Genomic DNA, 19,395 nt, shown 5'->3' on the forward strand with positions numbered 1-19,395 from the left:
AGGGAGGACGAATATGTGGGAAGAAGGATCATGCAGATGGATGTGCAAGGAAGGAGGAAGCGTGGGTGGCTAAAGATGAGATGGAGGGAGCTGGTAGAAGAGGACTTGCTTAGATGTGGTGGCAGCCCAAGACAGGAGGATGTGGAGGAGACTCATCATCAACAGTGACCCCACTTAAGTGGGAGAAGCTGCAGAAGAAGAAGAAGAAGAAGAAGTGAGAGGTTGCAGACTCACAAAAATATCCACTCAGAGGGAACTCAGTCTCCTGTCCATATATGGCCTCAACAGTATTTGGTCTCCCTCCAGTCACAAACTGGAAAAATATGTGGTTGTAGGATTTGATGCTAGCTGATCGCGAAGCCTTCCAGGTTCGTTACTAACTGGTTCGGTTCCATGTGCTAACTAGTAGCTAGCCTACGGAACTTTTACTGCTGTACCCTTGAATGGGGAGGGGGCTGATTGGCATGTCATTGAAAATATCACTCTCACTGCATGTTAGGAAGTGGGGGGGGGGGGGCAGAACCCTCACTCCCAGTAACCAAACATGGCTTGAGCCACTTCAGATTTCTAATAAAGAAGGTAATGGTATTTTACTGAGATATATAAGACATCGACCACCTAGAAGACTAGTCAGCATTTCCAACCCTGTTTGTGGAAACAGGCTATACCATAGGAAGGAGGGTATGACATGACTGAGGCTATATATTATGCATCGACAGCCATAGCCCAATGTTATTATCATTGCAGGGGGGGGGGGAATTGAGACAGCCTTCCTGTGCCCCCCCCCCTGCCAGTAATGTTGCCTTGTGGTACATTGTTGGTGCTTCAGACAAAAGAAGCCCCAGAGATGAATCACAGGCAACACGAAGCTAATGTCTCAAACAAGGCATCCAAAGGTTTCCAAGCTTCCTGGACTACTCACAATTATGATGAATACAAAACATAAAAAGTTCCATGCCAGCTCAATTGTCGCCCTGAATAACAAGGATTGCGTTGCTTGTTAGGTGGAGGGCAAGCTTCGAAAAATATGTTACAATCCCCTAATCAACACTACCTCAAGATATGTTCTCTAAATATAGAAGGGCTATCTAAATCCAAAGCTGAAATCATCGGCAAAATAGCCAAAGATAAAGCAATTGACATCCTGGCTCTCCAGGAAACCCATGTGCCTGACTCAGCCCTCAATAGACTAAAGATCCCAGGATTCATTCTCGTGTCTTATAACTGCCACCTCAAGCATGGCCTAGCAACCTATATCCGGCCTGGTCTCAAGGATATAACCCAAAGTGTTACTGATGCAGAATACTCCATAGGTATTAAAGTTCAAAATATCACCATATACAATGTCTACAAACCTCCATCGCAATCCTGGCCTGATCAGATGGACTGACCTCCTCCTCACCTTGATATCTATGTTGGGGACTTCAATTCCCATCACACCATGTGGGCTATTCTTCTAACAACTGGGATGGTAATAATCTAGCTAATTGGATAGATACATATAACTTGTATCCATCCAGATGGATACAAGTTATATGTATAATTTGTAGCCCCTAAACATAATAGTATATATATATATATATATTATTAACACAAAACCGGGTTTCTAAATTTATTTTTCCCACGTCAAAACACCCCCACCCCCTTGTTATAAACAACCTTCAGCAGGATCATGAAATTGGAAGACATCCTAGTATTCAAACAAGGTATGTACAAAATTTTTCCGCCTCTTTTATTCTGCTATAATTGCCTTCTATACCCACCTATAATGCCCTAAAATAATACCCTTATAATACCACCTATAATACCCCTTTTTTGAGTAATAATAGCCAATGTATTTAAAATAAGGGACACTCCTAAACAAAAACAGGCTATAATAGCCATAATTATAATAATATAAGTTGTATTTGAATTATGATACCAAGCAGGACGGCACTCTTTACTCAGCCAGATGGAACAGAACCTACGCCCCCCCCCCCAGATCTGTGCATAGTCACTAAAGACTCTGAAAACCACCCACTACCATCAACCAGAACCATCCTTAACAGATTCCCTAATAGTCAACATCATCCTACATTAATAGAGATAGGAACATCAATCCCAGTCATCAGCAGAACACCAATCGTTAGATGGACTCTCCGCAGGTCCAATTGGACTGCATTTCAGAAACAAATCGAGCAAACCATTAGAGCAATTCCACCCACATCCTAGATTTGTTAAACTACTCAAATCTGCAGCAAAAGCCTCTATCCCTAGAGGCTACAGAAAACAATATATTCCATGTTGGAGTAGAGAAAGTGAGAAACTCCTAGCCAAATATGAGGAAACTGAAGATCCAACTATTGCTAAGGAACTCATATCAACCCTGGATAAAAACAGAAAGGAAAGATGGATCTCAACCATCAATGAACTTGATTTCGTCACATCTAGTCAGAGAAGCTGGTCACTTCTGAGAAAATTAGGTGGAGCAGAGCCAATAACACACAAAATAACAGAGATAACTCCTGATCAAATGGCTAACCATTTATTGAAAACCTCCAAGATTCATCCCAGCTCTACCAGGAAAATTGCTGTACAAGCTTCCGCCAGACAAATCCTGAAGATGGAACCCGAGTTTCCAGAACTCGTACACCCAGTATCTCGGGAAGAGGTACAAATAGCCTTAAAACTTACCAAGAATGGCAAATCTGCAGGAGTGGATGGTATACTCCCTGAGTTCCTAAAACATCTTGGTCAACATGGACGGCTGCCCTTTTCTCAGAAATCATCATGACTGGTAAACTACCAAAGCTGTTGCAGGAAGCCCAAAATAATTGTCGTGCCCAAACCAGGGAAAGACCCAAATGATGTGAAAAACCTGCAACCTATCTCCTTGCTTTGCACCACCTTTAAGCTCTTTGAAAGAATTCTCCTTAAAAGAATTTCACCACTCATCGAAAGAGCATTGCCGACTGAACAAGCTGGCTTCAGGCCAGGAAGAAGTTGCTGTGACCACGTCCTGGCAACTCAAATTGAAGCAGGCTTCCAGAAGAAACTTAAATCTGGAGCCACTTTCATTGATCTAACATCTGCTTATGATACTGTCAGGATCAGGGGCCTCCTCCTAAAACTAGGAAATATTATAAAGTGTAAAAAAACTTTCCAACTTTTTGATTCTATTCTCTCCAACAGAAAGATCCAGGTCCATATTGGCGGAAAAAAGAGCAGTCCAAGATTCCTTCACAACGGTCTTCCTCAGAGCTCTGTGTTATCCCCTATACTTTTTAACATCTATGTGTATGATCTATCTCATACCAGATCAACAAGTATATGTATGCTGATGACCTAGCGATCTTACATCAATCCACCTCCTTTACCAACCTAGAATCAACCTTGAATACAGACCTGAACACCCTGGAAGAGTACTTTAAGCAGTGGTACTTGAAGCCAAATCCAACGAAAACAGTGTCCTCAGTATTCCACCTGTACAATGCAGAGGCGAATCGACAACTCAACCTTTCTTTCTGTGGAAAAATGGTAGAACACGAGCCTCACCCAAAATACCTTGGGGTGAGCCTAGACAGAAGCCTAATCTATAAAAGGCACATCATCAAGCTCTCCAATAAAATTAAAACCAGAAATAATATCATTTCAAGGCTTGCTGGAACAACCTGGGGTTGTGGTGCAGAAGTCCTAAGGTCGTCTGCACTAGCCCTCACATTCTCTACAGCAGAATATTGTGCCCCTGTCTGGGAAAGAAGTTCACACACTAACTTTATAGACACCCAGCTAAACTCTACCATGCACACAATTAGTGGGACAGTGAGAAGCAACCCTCTCTCCTGGCTACCTGTTCTATCTAACATTGCTCCACCACACATACGGAGAAGACAAGCCTCGATTAAGGAATTTAATAAAGCAGTGAGCAACTCACTCCTACCCCTACATCAGACTCTCATAAACCCACCTAGTCTACGCCTCTCTGGTCCATGGACGAACTCTCTTCAGCTGAGCTGCCATCAATATCTGACAAATGGAGAGAACACTGGTCCAACAATCTACCAACAAACGGCTTCCTGATAGAAGATCCCTGTGTTCCGCAGCCTGTTTTGATCTTCCTAGGAAGATTTGGTCATCAATAAACAGGATCAGAACTAGCCAGGGCAGATGTGGCTACCTTCTACATAAATGGGGGCTGTCAGATCACCCTTATTGTGATTGTTCTCCAGTGGTTCAGACAATTACTCATATTGTGCATGACTGCCCAAGGCGCCAATTTCACGGTGATCTACAGGACATCCACAAAGTGACGGATGAGGCTTGAATTGGCTTTCGAGCCTGGACCTTGACCTGTAGTTGGTGTGGCAGTGGTTATGGAGGAAACAGAGATCACGGTCCCGTCTCACCAAGAAGATGTTATTTTCGTAGTTACGCTCATAGTCCTCGTCACGGTATCAACAGAACTCATCCTCATGTTAGAAGATGATGATGTAATGTGAAATGGGCCCCGTCTAATGGATCAAGTTTTCTCACACAAGACATAACTGCTCTCTAAGTAAACCTAGGATACAGCTACATTTATGTTGTGAAGTGTTGTGCGAACATGCAGCCTTGTCATACTTGTTACAGTAGGATGATAATTGTCCCTGGCTTGATTATGACAAGTTACTTTTGCTTTATTTAAAATAAAAAAGGAAAGACTTAGAAAGCTGGTTGTGCCTTTTATGTAATGAACTTGTATATGTTAAGATTATCATCATTTGTTGCTGGAAATTGTGATTGTACTTTTCACTTACCAGTTTCAAGTAGCCATAAGCATAAATAAATAAAATAAATTATCATTGCATAATTTACATAGAATATGCAAATAGCTGTCAGAGATTTCATTTAAGGGGCAACACTTGCATAAGAATGCTAGTTATATCAAGCCAGATATTATTAACAATGGCAGAAGGTAAATGCAGATGCTGCATTCTATACACAAAAATAATAACATTGGGGGGCTACTAAAGGGTTGTCGATGCACAATATATAGCCTCTCACAGTCAAGTCATATTCCATGGATGTGTGGAGTTTTTACAAATGCAGTTTCAAAGAAAACACTACCGTGCTTCACCTGCAAAAAATATAAACTTGACTTTTCTTAGAATCAGCGGCAGATTTGTTAAACCAGCCTAATCTTCATAAATAGTGTAAAAAATATAAACTTGACTTTTCTTAGAATCAGCGGCAGATTTGTTAAACCAGCCTAATCTTCATAAATAGTGTTAAACTTCCAAAGATTTGGGAAACTAATTCTTAGGCCTCCCATCAAGGCTAGCCAACAACAATCCCACAGAGAGCATCACTGGACTTTAGCCTCCCACCCCCTCCATTTATTGTTATAAGTGTTTTTTGTGTGTGCTTTTATAATTTTGAACTTGTATTCCTAACAATGTCTCTCGGACAGAAGCAAAAATATAGGATCCAATAAACATATTTTATTGCTCCTGTATGCAGTATTTATGAGTTTAAACTAGCACATAACCTATACTATTTAAATACTAGACTATATCCTGCAGTCTTCCCATAATCCCATTGAAAGCATAACAATAATGATGTGGTAGCAAACAGCAGGACTATTCATGTAAATCTGCAAACAGGACAAATATGCAAATCAAAAATCAGAACATTAGAATTAAAGGAATGTCAAAAAATTCTAACATTCCTTTAATTCTAATGTTCTGGAATCCTACATTTATCTAATAATTTCTATCTAAATGATAAGAAAAAATAAGGAAACTTACTTTCCTAATGCATCATCTACATCACCACGACTAGGTTCTGCATCTCTGTACCTGCCTTTACAACTAAGTGGCATTAGTTCATCTGCTGGATAAGCATGATCCTGCAAGTATAAAAAACATTATCACTGAGTTTACATAAATGAATGGCTGGAAGAGGTAAAAAAGAAAAGCAAGAAAGAAACCTGTAACTCAGTTGCTGAAGTATAATATGAGTGAATTGAAAACGGATCTTGGGAGCAAATCAACATGCACTAATATGCAAATTGCATAAGATAATGTTTCCAGTTTATGGATGCACAGATGACTTATAGGTAAAACACACAAAAGATAGCATGCAGGTGAATGGATTTAGAATTAAATATCTGTGATCAGTGATATAATGGATGCATAGAATCAGAAAAACAGTTCACAATATCCTCAACAACAATGCCATGAAAGTTAAAAAAGATTACAAAAATGACATAGCCATGCCATACATTAGAGACATATTATTGCAAAAAAAAAAAAAAAGAACAATACAGAAATACAATATTAAGACAACTTTCAAACCTCCTGCAAAATTAAAAAAGTATACTCAGCTCATCCAAAAATCCCCTACCTCACTTTGTCCACCCAGAGGTTTACAAAATCCAATGCCTGCAACTCACTCTACATAGGAGGAAACAGGACGTACAATTCCAACAAAAAAGGACAAACACAAATGTCACATTAAATTCTTTCACCATGATAAAAAAAGGCCTGTCAGACCATGCACTCCAAACATTTCACAGAATTACCTGGAAAGGGACAAAGTCCCTACACTCACCAAAACCTGGTTTGAAAGAAAATTCTAGAAAGCTTGTGAGGTGCTGATTCATCATCCTGATCTCAACAAGAATGATGAATTAGTAATTCCAAAATATCCGGAAGACCCATCTCTAACCCATATAGCATCCAGAACATGATGGCAGAATCCAACACAAGAAAACCTTAAGACAACATGATCGTAGAGATGCTTTTGATGTAGTTACACTGTATTTATTTTTTTTTTTTAACACGTTCGCTGCCAACTACGAGTATACTCGTAGTTGGTAACCAGCCACACAAGCCAGCTACGAGAATACTCATATGATGCTTACCGCCGGCAACGAGATTACTGTACTGACCTTGAAGAAGTGAAAATGCTTGGCTTGTGGAGCTAGCATTAAAACTGTGCATTCTCATAGACGGTATATGCTCTGCACAAGCCAACTACGAGTATACTCGTATGACGCTTACCGCCGGCAACGAGATTACCGTACTGACCTTGAAGAAGTGAAATTGCTCAGCGTATGGAAACAGACTATGCCGAAGTTGCATGGCAGCGAACGTGTTAATCATCTGTATGTTATTATATCTTCTTTTTCTTCTTCTTCTGCAGCTTCTCCCACTTAAGTGGGGTCACTGTTTATAATGAGTCTCCTCCACACCTTCCTGTCTTGGGCTGTCACCACGTCCAAGTTCTTCATCCTCAAGTCCTCTTCTACCAGCTCCCTCCATCTCATCTTTGGCTGCCCACGCTTCCGCCTTCCTTGCACATCCATCTGCATGATCCTTCTTGCAACATATTCGTCCTCCCTCCTCATCACATGACCAAACCATCTCAACCTTGCCTCCTGTATTTTCGCTCCTAAGTTCGTAACGTTCACTGTTCCCCTGACAGTCATTTCTCAGACGATCCTTTCTGTTCACACCGCACATTCACCTAAGCATTCTCATCTCTGCTACTTCCATCCTGCTGATGTTATTTTTCCTCAGGGCCACAGTTTCTATAGCATATGTCATAGCTGGCCTCACGACTGTCCTATAGATTTTGCCTTTCAGATTGATCGGCACCCTCTTATCACATAACACTCCGGTCATCTCCCTCCAGTTCCTCCAATCTGCTTGTATCCTGCATCCCACTTCCTTCTCAGCTACTCCATCTTCTTCCACTGTTGAACCTAAGTATCTAAAGTCTCTCACCTTCCTTATGATATTTCCTTCCGGCTCGAGATCTGTCTCCTGTCCGCAACCCACTGTGCAACACATATACTCTGTCTTACTTCTGCTCAGTCTCATACCTCTCTCTCTTCCAGTACTTTTCTCCATCTTTCCAGTTTAGTTCCCACTTCTTCTCTTGAATCTGCACACAGCAAGATGTCATCTGCATACAACATTGTCCAAGGCGCATCTTCTCTCACCTCCTCTGTTACCACCTCCATCACAATATTAAACAGACTTAATGCTGACCCTTGATGCAAGCCAACTGTTACTTGAAAACTTTCTGTCTGTCCCAGACAGGTCCAAACACTTGTCTTCACATTTCTGTACATTTCCCGCAACAACCTGACATATTTCTCCGGTACCTTCTTCTCCCTCAAACACCTCCAGACTTCTTGCCTTCACACTCTATCGTATGCTTTTTCCAGATCAATAACAGATGTAGCTCCCTTTGTTTCTCTCAATACTTTTCCATCATCTGCTGTAACCCAAAGATAGCATCTGTTGTTGATCTACCAGGTATGAAGTCAAATTGTTCCTTTGCAATCTCCACCTCCTTCCTCAATCTGCCATCAAGAACCCTTTCTAGGATTTTCATTGTGTGGGACATCAACTTTATTCCTCTGTAACTTTTACAGTCTTGTGCATCCCCTTTACCCTTGTAGATGGGAACAAGAGTACTCTCTCTCCATTCCTCGGGTATATTTTCCTGTTGGCAAACTTTCATGAACAGGTCCCACAGCAGGTCAATTCCCTCTTCCCCCAGTGCCTTCCATGCCTCCACTGGAATTCTGTTGGGGCCCACCGATTTTCCATTCCTCATCCTCTTCATGGCCTCCGTCACTTCTACTCTAGTGATGTTCTGCACCATCCCCTCAGAAGGCTGTCAATATCCTCTGTGAGTCCTTGCATTTTCCTCATTCAAAAGTCCCTCAAAGTATATCTTCCATCTGTTTCTTATGTCTACATCTCTCCATAATACTCTTCCTTCAGCGTCTTTGATCTGCCTCACACGTAAGATGTCCTTTGCTGCTTTATTTTTACATTTCGCTAGTCGGTAAATTTTTCTCTGTCCTTCCTTTGTTTCTAATTGATCATACAGATCTTGATATGCCATGGCCTTCGCCTGTGCCACAACTCTCTTGGCTTCTTGCTTTCTCTCTCTGTACACCTCTCTGTCCTCTTCCACTCTTGACTCATCCCACTTCTGCTTTGCTTTCCTCTTAGCTGTCACTGCCACTTGTACATTATTATTCTACCACCAACCCTCCTTTTGCTCTCTAATCATTCCAGATGTCTCACCAAGCAACTCGACTGCACAGCTCAGGATTACTTTTGAATTATGTTTCCACCAATCTTGTACACTTTCCAGTTCATCCGAAATCCTCTCTAACACCCTCTCTGTAAAACGATTCCTCACATCTCCTCTTTTAAGTGAAACCACTTAATTGTTTTCATCCCATGGCATCCAGAGGTTCTTATCTTCGATCTTATTTTAAAGTCTGCGCACAGCAGTCGGTGTTGCTGTGCTACTTGATCTGTTGAAATTACTTTACAATTTGTTACAACCTTAAGATGTTTTCTTCTAGTCAAAATGTAGTCAATTTGTGAACTGTTGTTACCACTCCTAAATGTTATCAAATGTGCTTCCCTCTTGTAGAAAACCGAGTTCACAATTGCCAGATCAAACGCTACTGCAAAGTCCACAACCCTATCTCCTTCCTGGTTCATCATTCCCATTCCGTGGCCACCATGCACCCTTTCACAGTCTCTATTCTGTCTTCCTATGTGTCCGTTCAAGTCTCCTCCGACAATCACCATCTCATTTTCTTCCAATTCCCTCATTTCTTCATCTAACACTTTCCAGAACTCATCTTTCTCCTCTGCTGTACAACCAACTTGTGGGGCATATACACATAATACGACCACCCACTCTTCTCCAAGATCCAATTTCATTCACATGATCCTGTCGTTCCTTCTAACCACTTCAGTACTTCACCCTTCATTCTGCCACACACCACAATTCCTACAACATTTCTTCCCTCGTTATTAGCTCCAGAGTAGAACAATTTATATCCATCTCCCAGTTCCTTTGCCTTTCCCCCCTTCCGCCTTGTCTCTTGTACACATAAAATGTCCAACTTCCTCTTCCTCATCATGTCTGCCACCTCTCTTCCCCTTCCAGTCATGCTTCCAACATTCAGTGTTCCCACTCGCAACATCCTCTCCACCTGCTGGGCTCGCTTCTTTAACCGCACCCACCCTTGATGTGGTAGCCTTCGTCCACTTCTCGCAGCTGTAGGGCGATGTGGCTGCGTTTCTCTTAAGGGGTACGCCCTAGCCCTTATATCATTTTCTCTTTGACTCATATCATAGTTTGAGCTGGCATTGAAGTTTTCCGACCGGATGCCCTTCCTGACATCAACCCTCGCATTTATCCGGGCTTGGGACCGGCACCTACTGAGGCTAGCTTGCCTCCTTCGATGGCTGCATAAGACGAAATGACTTAGCAAGTTATTATATGCATTATATATATATATAAAAAGTATTTACTAATTTATTTATTTTATTTTTATTTTTTTCACCAGAGGTAAGGCTAATAAACAATTAAGAAAGCAGTTAATTGTAGTTTATTTTTGTGTAATGTCATGTAGATTGTGTTTTGTTCATATATATGTTTTCCTGATGATGATGATCTCAATATTTCCTTAATTATAAGGAATTGCTCTAAAATGTGTTTTTGTCTCAATAAATTCAACACAATGAATGCAGCCCATTGTGTAACCTTGAAAGAAAGAAAGATCTATGGTTTGTTCTTGCCTTCAACATTTTACTACTAGTTGATCAATCAAGAAATAAGTTTTCCTTTAGGCTTTCAACTCATCATTTCTGCTTAACAATTTCTGCATAATCTGTTCTTTTAATTATTCATCACATATTCTATTTATGTTACCAAACCACCTTGGATGTACCATTTACAGATCCTTTCTAATGTCAATTTTAAATGTTTCTCTAGTCTGTCTTTAAATGTTCAATTTCTAATTCAGTTCAGATTCAGGGCTAAAAATACTGTGTTTTTCAGCTCAATAATAACAGCACTTTATAGTATAAACAACAGAGGAAAATAATTTTTCAAACCTTACTAATATTTCACAGGATTTTTACCCAGCATCAGTGTGGTAAATTACAAATGTGGTCAACACACACAGCACTTAAATAGATAGCTGTAGAAACAAATGGAATTTAAATGAAAAGGAACTAATGCCTTAATAAGGTGTATTAGGTGATGGATAAAAACAAAGCTAAATCAGAAAAGTTGGCCCAAATGTGATCTTAGAATGATATCCCAGATCTTTGGCAAATTACTGCAGCTTATTTGCTGAGGTTGAGGAAGTGCTTCACAGCTGATGCTGATTCTCTCAGACCTATAATAACTTTTATGCAGCAGTATGGTCTACTAGTTCTGATCCACTTTACAGATGACTGCAGATGTACACAATGATCAAAATTGAAGTATTCCTATTTGAGGTCTTGTGGAATGCCATCCAGTAATCCAAATACTATGAGACATTACAGGAATATACTGTGCATCATGAAGAAGTGATATATATCTGGGGGGTTAGTTGCAAAATTCACCACCAGGGGCACTGCAAACACCAAACGCATGGAATTTGCATGTTACACAACTTGGCAGGTGCCAGGTTTAAAAAGATGGACATGGGATTTTTTCCCTTCACTCAGATTAATAATAATACTGTCTGCAGTGATGGCACTAACCTTGCCCCGACATGCTTTGCTCATGAAGCTGTACTACCTAAACAACTGCAATGCTGTTGCTGCACTCTGCAAATTTCATCACCTGAGCAAACGTCTACAAAGTCCAATACCTCCACGTGCTCTATGACGAATTATTAGTCATTTTGAAGAAATGGGATCATGAAGAGTTAGACCTGGAAGAGGACATAAACCAACCAGTTCACAACAAGGAATGAAATTCCTACTGCTGTTGTGAAGCTGGCCATGAACAATGGCAATGGTTTCTACAGTGTGTGTGTGCTGTATCAAGACACATGGATGTGCCGTACACAACTTTCTGGAAAATTCTATGGAAGATTCTGCATTTCTACTGATTCAAGGTAACCCTGACACAGGTGTTGTGCCCGCAGGACTTTGAAAATTGACTGACATTTGCTTTAACATTCCTTGTTTGAGTAGAGTTCAATGATGCATGGCTGTGGATGATTTTGTGGGGAAATGAATTTCGATTTCATCTGATTGGAACTGTGAATACCAACAATTGCCAAGTATGGGCTATGCAAAACCTGCATGCAATCCAACAAATTCCTTTTCATTCACCCAAAGTTACTATCTGGTGTGGGTTTATTTACAGCTTCATTTATCATTGATCCATTATTATTGAGGACATTCGCTAGACGGGTCCTGTGATCTGCTCAGTTACTGTCAAGAGGTATATGATAAACAATTTTGCTATGCCACAGCTATAGCATGCATGTGCATGGATTCAGTCATTTTCATGTAGGATGGGACCGCTGCACCCATTGGTTGATCCACAGAAGGTTCTTCGAAAGTGATAAGTTGTGCATTTCCCACTGCACATCCACCTCGTTCACCTGATCTGACCTCCTGCGATTTGGCTCTGGAGATTTCTCAAAAGTAGGGTTTATCGAGATCGTCCTGATAACTTGTCAGTGCTGAAAGACAACATAATGCAGTATGTGTGCAACATCAGTCCTGACCAGCTGCATTCTGCCAGTGAACACACTGTGCAAAGGATATAGTTTGTGGCATATCGGAAGGGCAGCACATTGAACAATACAGCTCATGAATGCATAATGAAAATTAATAAAAATATGTTATGCTTGTCACTTTTCTCCTTCTTAAACACACAGAAAAATTACCACATCTACATTTGATACATCATACAGTGCCCCTTGGTGGTGACCTCTTAGATGTCACTTCTGCATAATGCACAATGTATTATTATTACGTAACACCTTCAGGGAGTATAAAGACTCATTGAGGTAGGGAACTTCTACTCTACAACTAACCGCAACTACACCAATGCCATCTACCGCCCACCATCACCACTAGTATTTCCACAGGCAATCACAAACATCCATGCCCATAGCAGGATTCGAACATACAGCCTTTTGACTGGAAAGCAGATATGCTAACTACTTGTTTGGCAACGTTTTGTGTCATTTGGATCACCGAGTGGTGCTCCACAAAGCCTTAAACAGGGATACTTTAATTTTGATCATCCTGTAGTTTATATTCTTCAAGGTGGATGTTAACAGATCTATCAGTCTGTCCAAAGTAGGCTAAGTTGCAGGCATAAGAAACTTTAAACAATCAAGGATGTGCAAGAGGATGAATGTGATCATTAGGAGAACAGATGAAGGTTATTAGTTGGATGTGTGGTATGGAGATTATAGAGAACTTTCTTGTGTACTATGCTGAATACAAGGGATAATAGTCTGATTTTGTGTGTTGATCACAGGTGTGTGGAGAGGAGGACATACACCATTTTATCTATAAGGATCATAGTCAATGGCTAAAAGTGTTGCAAAAGTAGTTCAGTAGCAAGAGCTGCATCATTGGAACAAATAGCCCTGGCTGTGTGTGTGTGTGTGTGTGTGTGTGTGTGTGTGTGTGTGTGTGTGTGTGTGTGTGTGTGTGTGTGTGTGTGTGTGTGTGTGAGAGGGTGGTGTACTGTTGGGATGGATAATGACATGATCTGCTTATGTATATACCTTCCAGTGTATATTTTCCTATCAACAGAAAAAGGATAATTAAAGCATCCCACTTGACATATCACTGACTCCAGTTTCACTTTCAGGTTTTTTTTCAGTTATCTAATGGTACTCTCTATGGTATTAGCACATACCATAAAAAATTAGTAACGCTAGCCTAATAGCAAAGGGCTAGCAGCTATACAGTTGATACTTTCATGACAAAACTGAAATAGTTTAACTTCAAAATCATTAATTTCATAAAAAAATTTTTAATATTTTATCAGACTAAAGATATAAAATAGAGAAATGGAATGAAGTAGGCAACAGTAACTCTATAATTTCCTCAAATAACAAACAATTTAATCTTTCACAAATAACATGAAAAATGTAAAAAAAAATTTGTCCATAAATTAATTCTCATCAGCCTTCAAAAAATGTCCTTTTTCAGTCAAGATACTATACTTTTTACTAAAAAAACTACTTATGCTATATAAATCCTAAATCTTCCTAAGCTTAGCTGTTCTTGCATTTGGGATGCACCAAAAGCCTCCCTCCCTCCCTACAAATACTTGATATTATCCAAAAGGGGCATTCCAGTTAATAGAAGATCTCTCACTCACTCTCAATTTGCCAATCACTTTCTCAGAGATGTTCTATTTTTACTTTGTCATTTTTTAAAAAAATATAAACAGCTTCATTTCTTTCTCTCTAACCATTTCCAAAAAACAGATGTATTACAGGTTTTGAAAACTCATGTGGGATTGTTCCACATAAGTGTGTGCGTGTGCGCGCGTGTGCACGTACATGCATGCAAGTTAAAAGTAATTACTCTTGGTAGTAGTCTCAATAATAGTAAAATGATGGAGGCTACTACCATGTTAGAGCAATAACTTTAACATAAACCAAATTACCTGATGGGTTATCTGGAGTGTATCTCTCTCTCTCTCACACACACACACACACAGAAGGGGGCGGAGAGAGAAGCTGCATTACAATCCATGTGGTATGCCAAAATAACACCAATTTGGTCAGCCACTAGCTCAACAATACAAGTTTTGTTTATTTTTTTTAATATAGCTAAAAATCAATTTCAATCATAATTATCCTCTAACTTTATGCAAGTTAAATGGGGATGTATATAAGCTTATGTATATGCTTTCCAGTGTATATGCATAAGCCAGGTGGAGATATTGCAGTAACAAGAGAAGCAAAGGCTTATATGGGAACTGAAGTAAAGAAATGGAGGTGCATAGCATATTACAGAACCTTAATGTGAATACAACTATGGTATTAGTTGTAAAAACTAATCCCATTTTAATCTTTTCATCCCAAAATGCATAACCTTACACTTTGCCACATTAAACTGACAAATTACATACAAAGTATATTAAAAAGTAAAAAAAAAAACTTACTATGAATGTATATACATTCATACTGGTAAATGCTAACAGCATTAATGATGATTTCCATAAGTGAAATAAGGGTGATATTATTTTTATTATGGACTACTCCATGGAGTTCCTAGACTCATTGAGGGAAGTCCTAAACATCATATTAAACCCTTCAGCTCCCATGACCCCCCCCACTCCATATGATTCACCTAAAATCCACAAACCTAATCCCCCCACCCTGGCATTAGTGTACATAAAGTGCAAAAGCCCCTTAAGCCCACTACTATCCTGACACTTTATACTAACTATCCCATTCTGGTTTGTTACCAGTGGTACTAACTTAAGCATTTTATACACATTCTTACACTCAAATGCCTCACTGATGTCTACATATCCACCCAATATCTTCTTCCCTAAAAGCTAGTTTCCCTGATTTTGCAAAACCTCTTTCACTTCATTCAATAACACTTTTTCCAGACTCTGAAAACCAAATCTATTCAGATGCAAACCATCCTTCTTGTATAAGTCCTTTTGTCTGTCAAATTCAATCTACACATATACAAACTATGAGAGCTGCATGTTGGGTCATACATGGTGGGGTCTCTATACTCTTTACAGGCTATGTAATGATTTCCTTCCAGTTATTTGATTTGATTTAATTTATGTAATTTGTTCTTGGATTCTTATCATTAAACAGATCTGGTGGTGGTTTTTCCCTTCCAGTTGTTTCTGACCTCAGATGACTTTGTAGGCATTGCCCACAAAGTGTTCTTGGTGAGATTCTTTACAGGGTAGTTCACCATTGCTTTTCCCAACCCCACAATTTTACCTGGGCTTGGGACGTATTAATGACAGTGATCCATGCCTGTTCACAAGGCCGGTTTGCCTATTCTAGGGGATGAAAACCCCGAGTTTCCAAGTGAAAAACCTTAGTATGAGACGTCTTGCACCTCCGTATGAGACCGGCTAACTCATCTTTCATCAAGAGACCAGATAAAGGTTACTCACATCACTGATGGGAATCAAACCCAGGTCTTTCCAACCAAAGGGCTTTGTTTATACTGACTGAGCTACAGAAGCCCTTAAACAGATCTATATAATGCTAAATTGCTATATTAAATTACTATACTGTTCTAAAATTAAATTACTATACTATACAAATATTTACTGTTCAACAGGGCAAAAAAAGGAGAGAAAGAGTAATCAAAGTCAATCATGGAAAAGATTGCTATTATTTTCAGAATCATTAATTCTAAAAAAAAAGCACCTAAATTTTTTTTGAAAAAATTCAGACAAAAATAAATGGTTTCTGAAATATATGAAATAAGCTAAAAAAATTAACCTAATAATATTTAATAGTATCAATTATTAGAAAAAACTTATACTCTTAAATTACTATTTTAGATATTTTATAAACATTAACAAACATAACATGTTCAAGTTTTTTTCTGATGCTTACAAGGATCACCTAGAATTTTTAAATGTTTTTAACAGTCCAAGGAAATATCTGTATGCAAGGAAACAATATAGCAACTTTCTCCACCCACCCCAAACATTAAACTGCAATAATACTGTTGTGTCCCAATTTACGATTTTTATTCCAATTAGAGAAATTCTGCTTAGCTATGTTCAACTATTATCTACGCACGAGATATCACCAAAATTTTTACTAATACTTAAGTTATTTCTCCCCTTAGTACCCCTAATATTTGTATTTATACTGCACCTTTTGGGATATTTAGTTTGAGATATTATATACAAAAACAAGGAGAAAGAACTCAAATATGTCAGAAAGTGTAACTATGTTGCAGTCGTGACACTTTATCTCGTTTCTTAACATTAATTTCCCGCGTGATTAGGTTCGTATTTTTCAAGTGGTGCATTAGACAGCAATTTCAGACAACTGTTTTATCATTGGACAAAAGTTTATTAAATTCCTTAACATGGTACAATTCAATTTTTGTGATTACTCAATTTTATGCTGAACTAAATACTTACAAACTAACATTAGCTTATCACAAGTAATTAGGCTATGATCCTGTTGTTGTCTTGTCCTTTGAAGAGTCTTAGATGTTTCCGTGTGCTCTTTGTACTGCTTTGGCTATGTCTGTGATTTTGTTTGTATAGAGCTGTTGTTCAGGATTAGGATCTATTTCTTGCAAGGCTGCTGTAATTGCTGGACAGGTAAAGATGTGAGTGGGTGTCAGTTCAGTATTGGGGCAGTTGTTGCAGTTTCTATATGTTCTCATATCATCTGTATTGATCTTCATTCCTCTATAATGTCCTGTTCGTAGTCTTGCTATCGTGGTGGAGGTCCTTCTGTCAGCATTGATCTCGGGAATTTGATGTTGTATCACTGATTTCAATGGAATTAGTTTAGCTTTTGCTAGTGCATTGGCATCAGCAAGAGTTATCATATGAGTTTCTTGGTTGAGTTCTCTGGCCTCTTTTGCTAATTTATCAGCTGCTTCGTTGTGATCAATGCCTACATGAGCAGGAATCCATTGTAAAATGCAACTTTTACCTAAACACTTTAGATGATTTAAGAGTTTATGGATGTCTTGTGTGAGCTTGGTATTGCCATTTTTGATTGCCTCCATAGCTGATCTTGAGTCACTGTAAATTATAATTCCTTCAGATTGTTGAGATGATGATAGATTTAAGTAGGCTTCTAGTGCTTTAATTATTGCATAGAGTTCGCTGGTAAAATTGGAAGCGATTCTCCCAGATCCAACTTTTATTGCAAGTTTTTCACCTTTCGGGAGTAGAAGGAGAACACCAGCGCCTCCATTAATCATATTGGTGTCTGATGATCCATCGGTATAACAAATAACCTGTTTGGAGGATGAAAGAAGGTTGATGGTATTTAGGCCTTTTTCTTTAAGCATTTCTTTTGGTTCTTTTTTTGTACAGAGTTTGGTAAGGTTTAGATTTATGGAGGTATTTGAAGGTAAAGGACTGGAAAATAGAGGTTCTTTGTTTATGTGGACATTTAGCTGATCAAGACGTATTTCTTTCCTGATAGTGTCATCATATTGTAAAGTCGATGATCTGTGAAGTCTGCAAATTTGGTTCCAATGTTCATAAGTTTTTAGGGAGATATGATCACTTTGGTAGCTTCTGATATTATTTATGAATTTTATGGTGGCAAATTTTCGTCTGCTTAAGTTTGAATAGTTAAATAGTGTGAATTAATCTTATTTGTCCTTTACAATATGATGACATTCAAACTTAAATACTTACAAACTAACATTAGCTTATCACAAGTAATTAGGCTATGATCCTAAAATGGGTATTACGATCATGCTGCCATAACAATTCAACACATAAATTCATTTGATATGGACAAATAAGATTAATTCACACTATTTAACTATTCAAATTTAAGTAGATTAACTAAACCATTTACTGCACTAACATATACCTATGACATTTTTAACTTTCCTATACATTACAATAGACATGCAAAATTTTCAGGACACTTAATTATTCACATAACATTAACACTAGCCAGCTTACTTTTAATATATTCTGTCAGATACTAAAGTCCTAGTATAAATTTTCCTTGGTCACTTCAACAGTTCCGTATTAGAATAATGATACCTATTGCAGACAAATTTTAGTTAACATTAGATATATTTTACAGTGCCTTTCTTTCTCGAGTTTTTCATATGGGCCTTTACCTTTTTCTCATTGAACTAGCTTGGTATAACCTCTCCGATAATCTGTTTCTCCTACGTTCCTTTTGGAATTGAACTTTGCTTACGCAGTCTTAACCTCTCATAACTTGGGACACATTTTGAATCATCTATATAACGGCTGTACAACTCGCGACGTGGATATCGATATCTTTACAGCTTTCCCTTTCTCGTGGTTTCAACTTCAGTGACAACCACGAAGAATATGTTTCCTTTTCTTTGACTCTATGGCATTCTTCGCTTCTAGGAAATCCGGAATCGAAATCCCGCTCACTTTTGTTTCCATGTTGTGACGACGGAGATATAACCCCAATCTCTACTCAGGAAAACCACATGAAACCTACGCCACGGAGCTTGTAGAGAACTCCTCGGGAACAGAACCAAAATAAAAACCAAAAAAGCCCTTGTGTGTGTGTGGGGGGGGGGGGTTTCCAACCCTTTTATACTTGCTCTCCTAACGGCAGCTTTTTTAACTTCTTTTCTCTGCCCCCTTCTTGATTTTACTTCACTGACCAATTAGGGTGGCGTTTTTCTGCCAAACGTCCTTTGGTCGGCGAGCCAAACGATGTCTCAATCCGGGAATCGGCCCTGTCTGCGATAGTCTGTTGGTTTTCTTCCGCTAGCCTCTAACTTAATCCCCTTTCCAAACTTTTTCTATGAATTCACTTAATATTTTAATCTCTAGCCTCTCACATACCATCTCTTATGACTAATCCTTTTCTGTCTTATTTAGTTAAAATTTCTCTTTTAAATCATATCACAATATTAATATATTCTTTCTTTT

The 19,395-nt window shown here is 38.9% G+C and overlaps 1 protein-coding gene across 1 annotated transcript in view; it reads right to left on the reverse strand.

Annotated features, from left to right (window-relative positions):
• The window catches only part of LOC150104094 (ER degradation-enhancing alpha-mannosidase-like protein 3), a 391,801-nt gene that overhangs the window by 331,096 nt on the left and 41,310 nt on the right, over positions 1-19,395 (reverse strand). The window contains 1 exon segment of the mRNA XM_090396397.1: positions 5,766-5,866. Coding sequence (XP_090252523.1) covers positions 5,766-5,866 — 101 coding nt within the window.

This window comes from Typopeltis vanoorti, chromosome 8 (assembly GCF_054136105.1).
Source record: "Typopeltis vanoorti isolate ZY-2024b chromosome 8, IOZ_Tvanoo_1.0, whole genome shotgun sequence".
Classification (NCBI taxonomy): domain Eukaryota; kingdom Metazoa; phylum Arthropoda; class Arachnida; order Uropygi; family Thelyphonidae; genus Typopeltis; species Typopeltis vanoorti.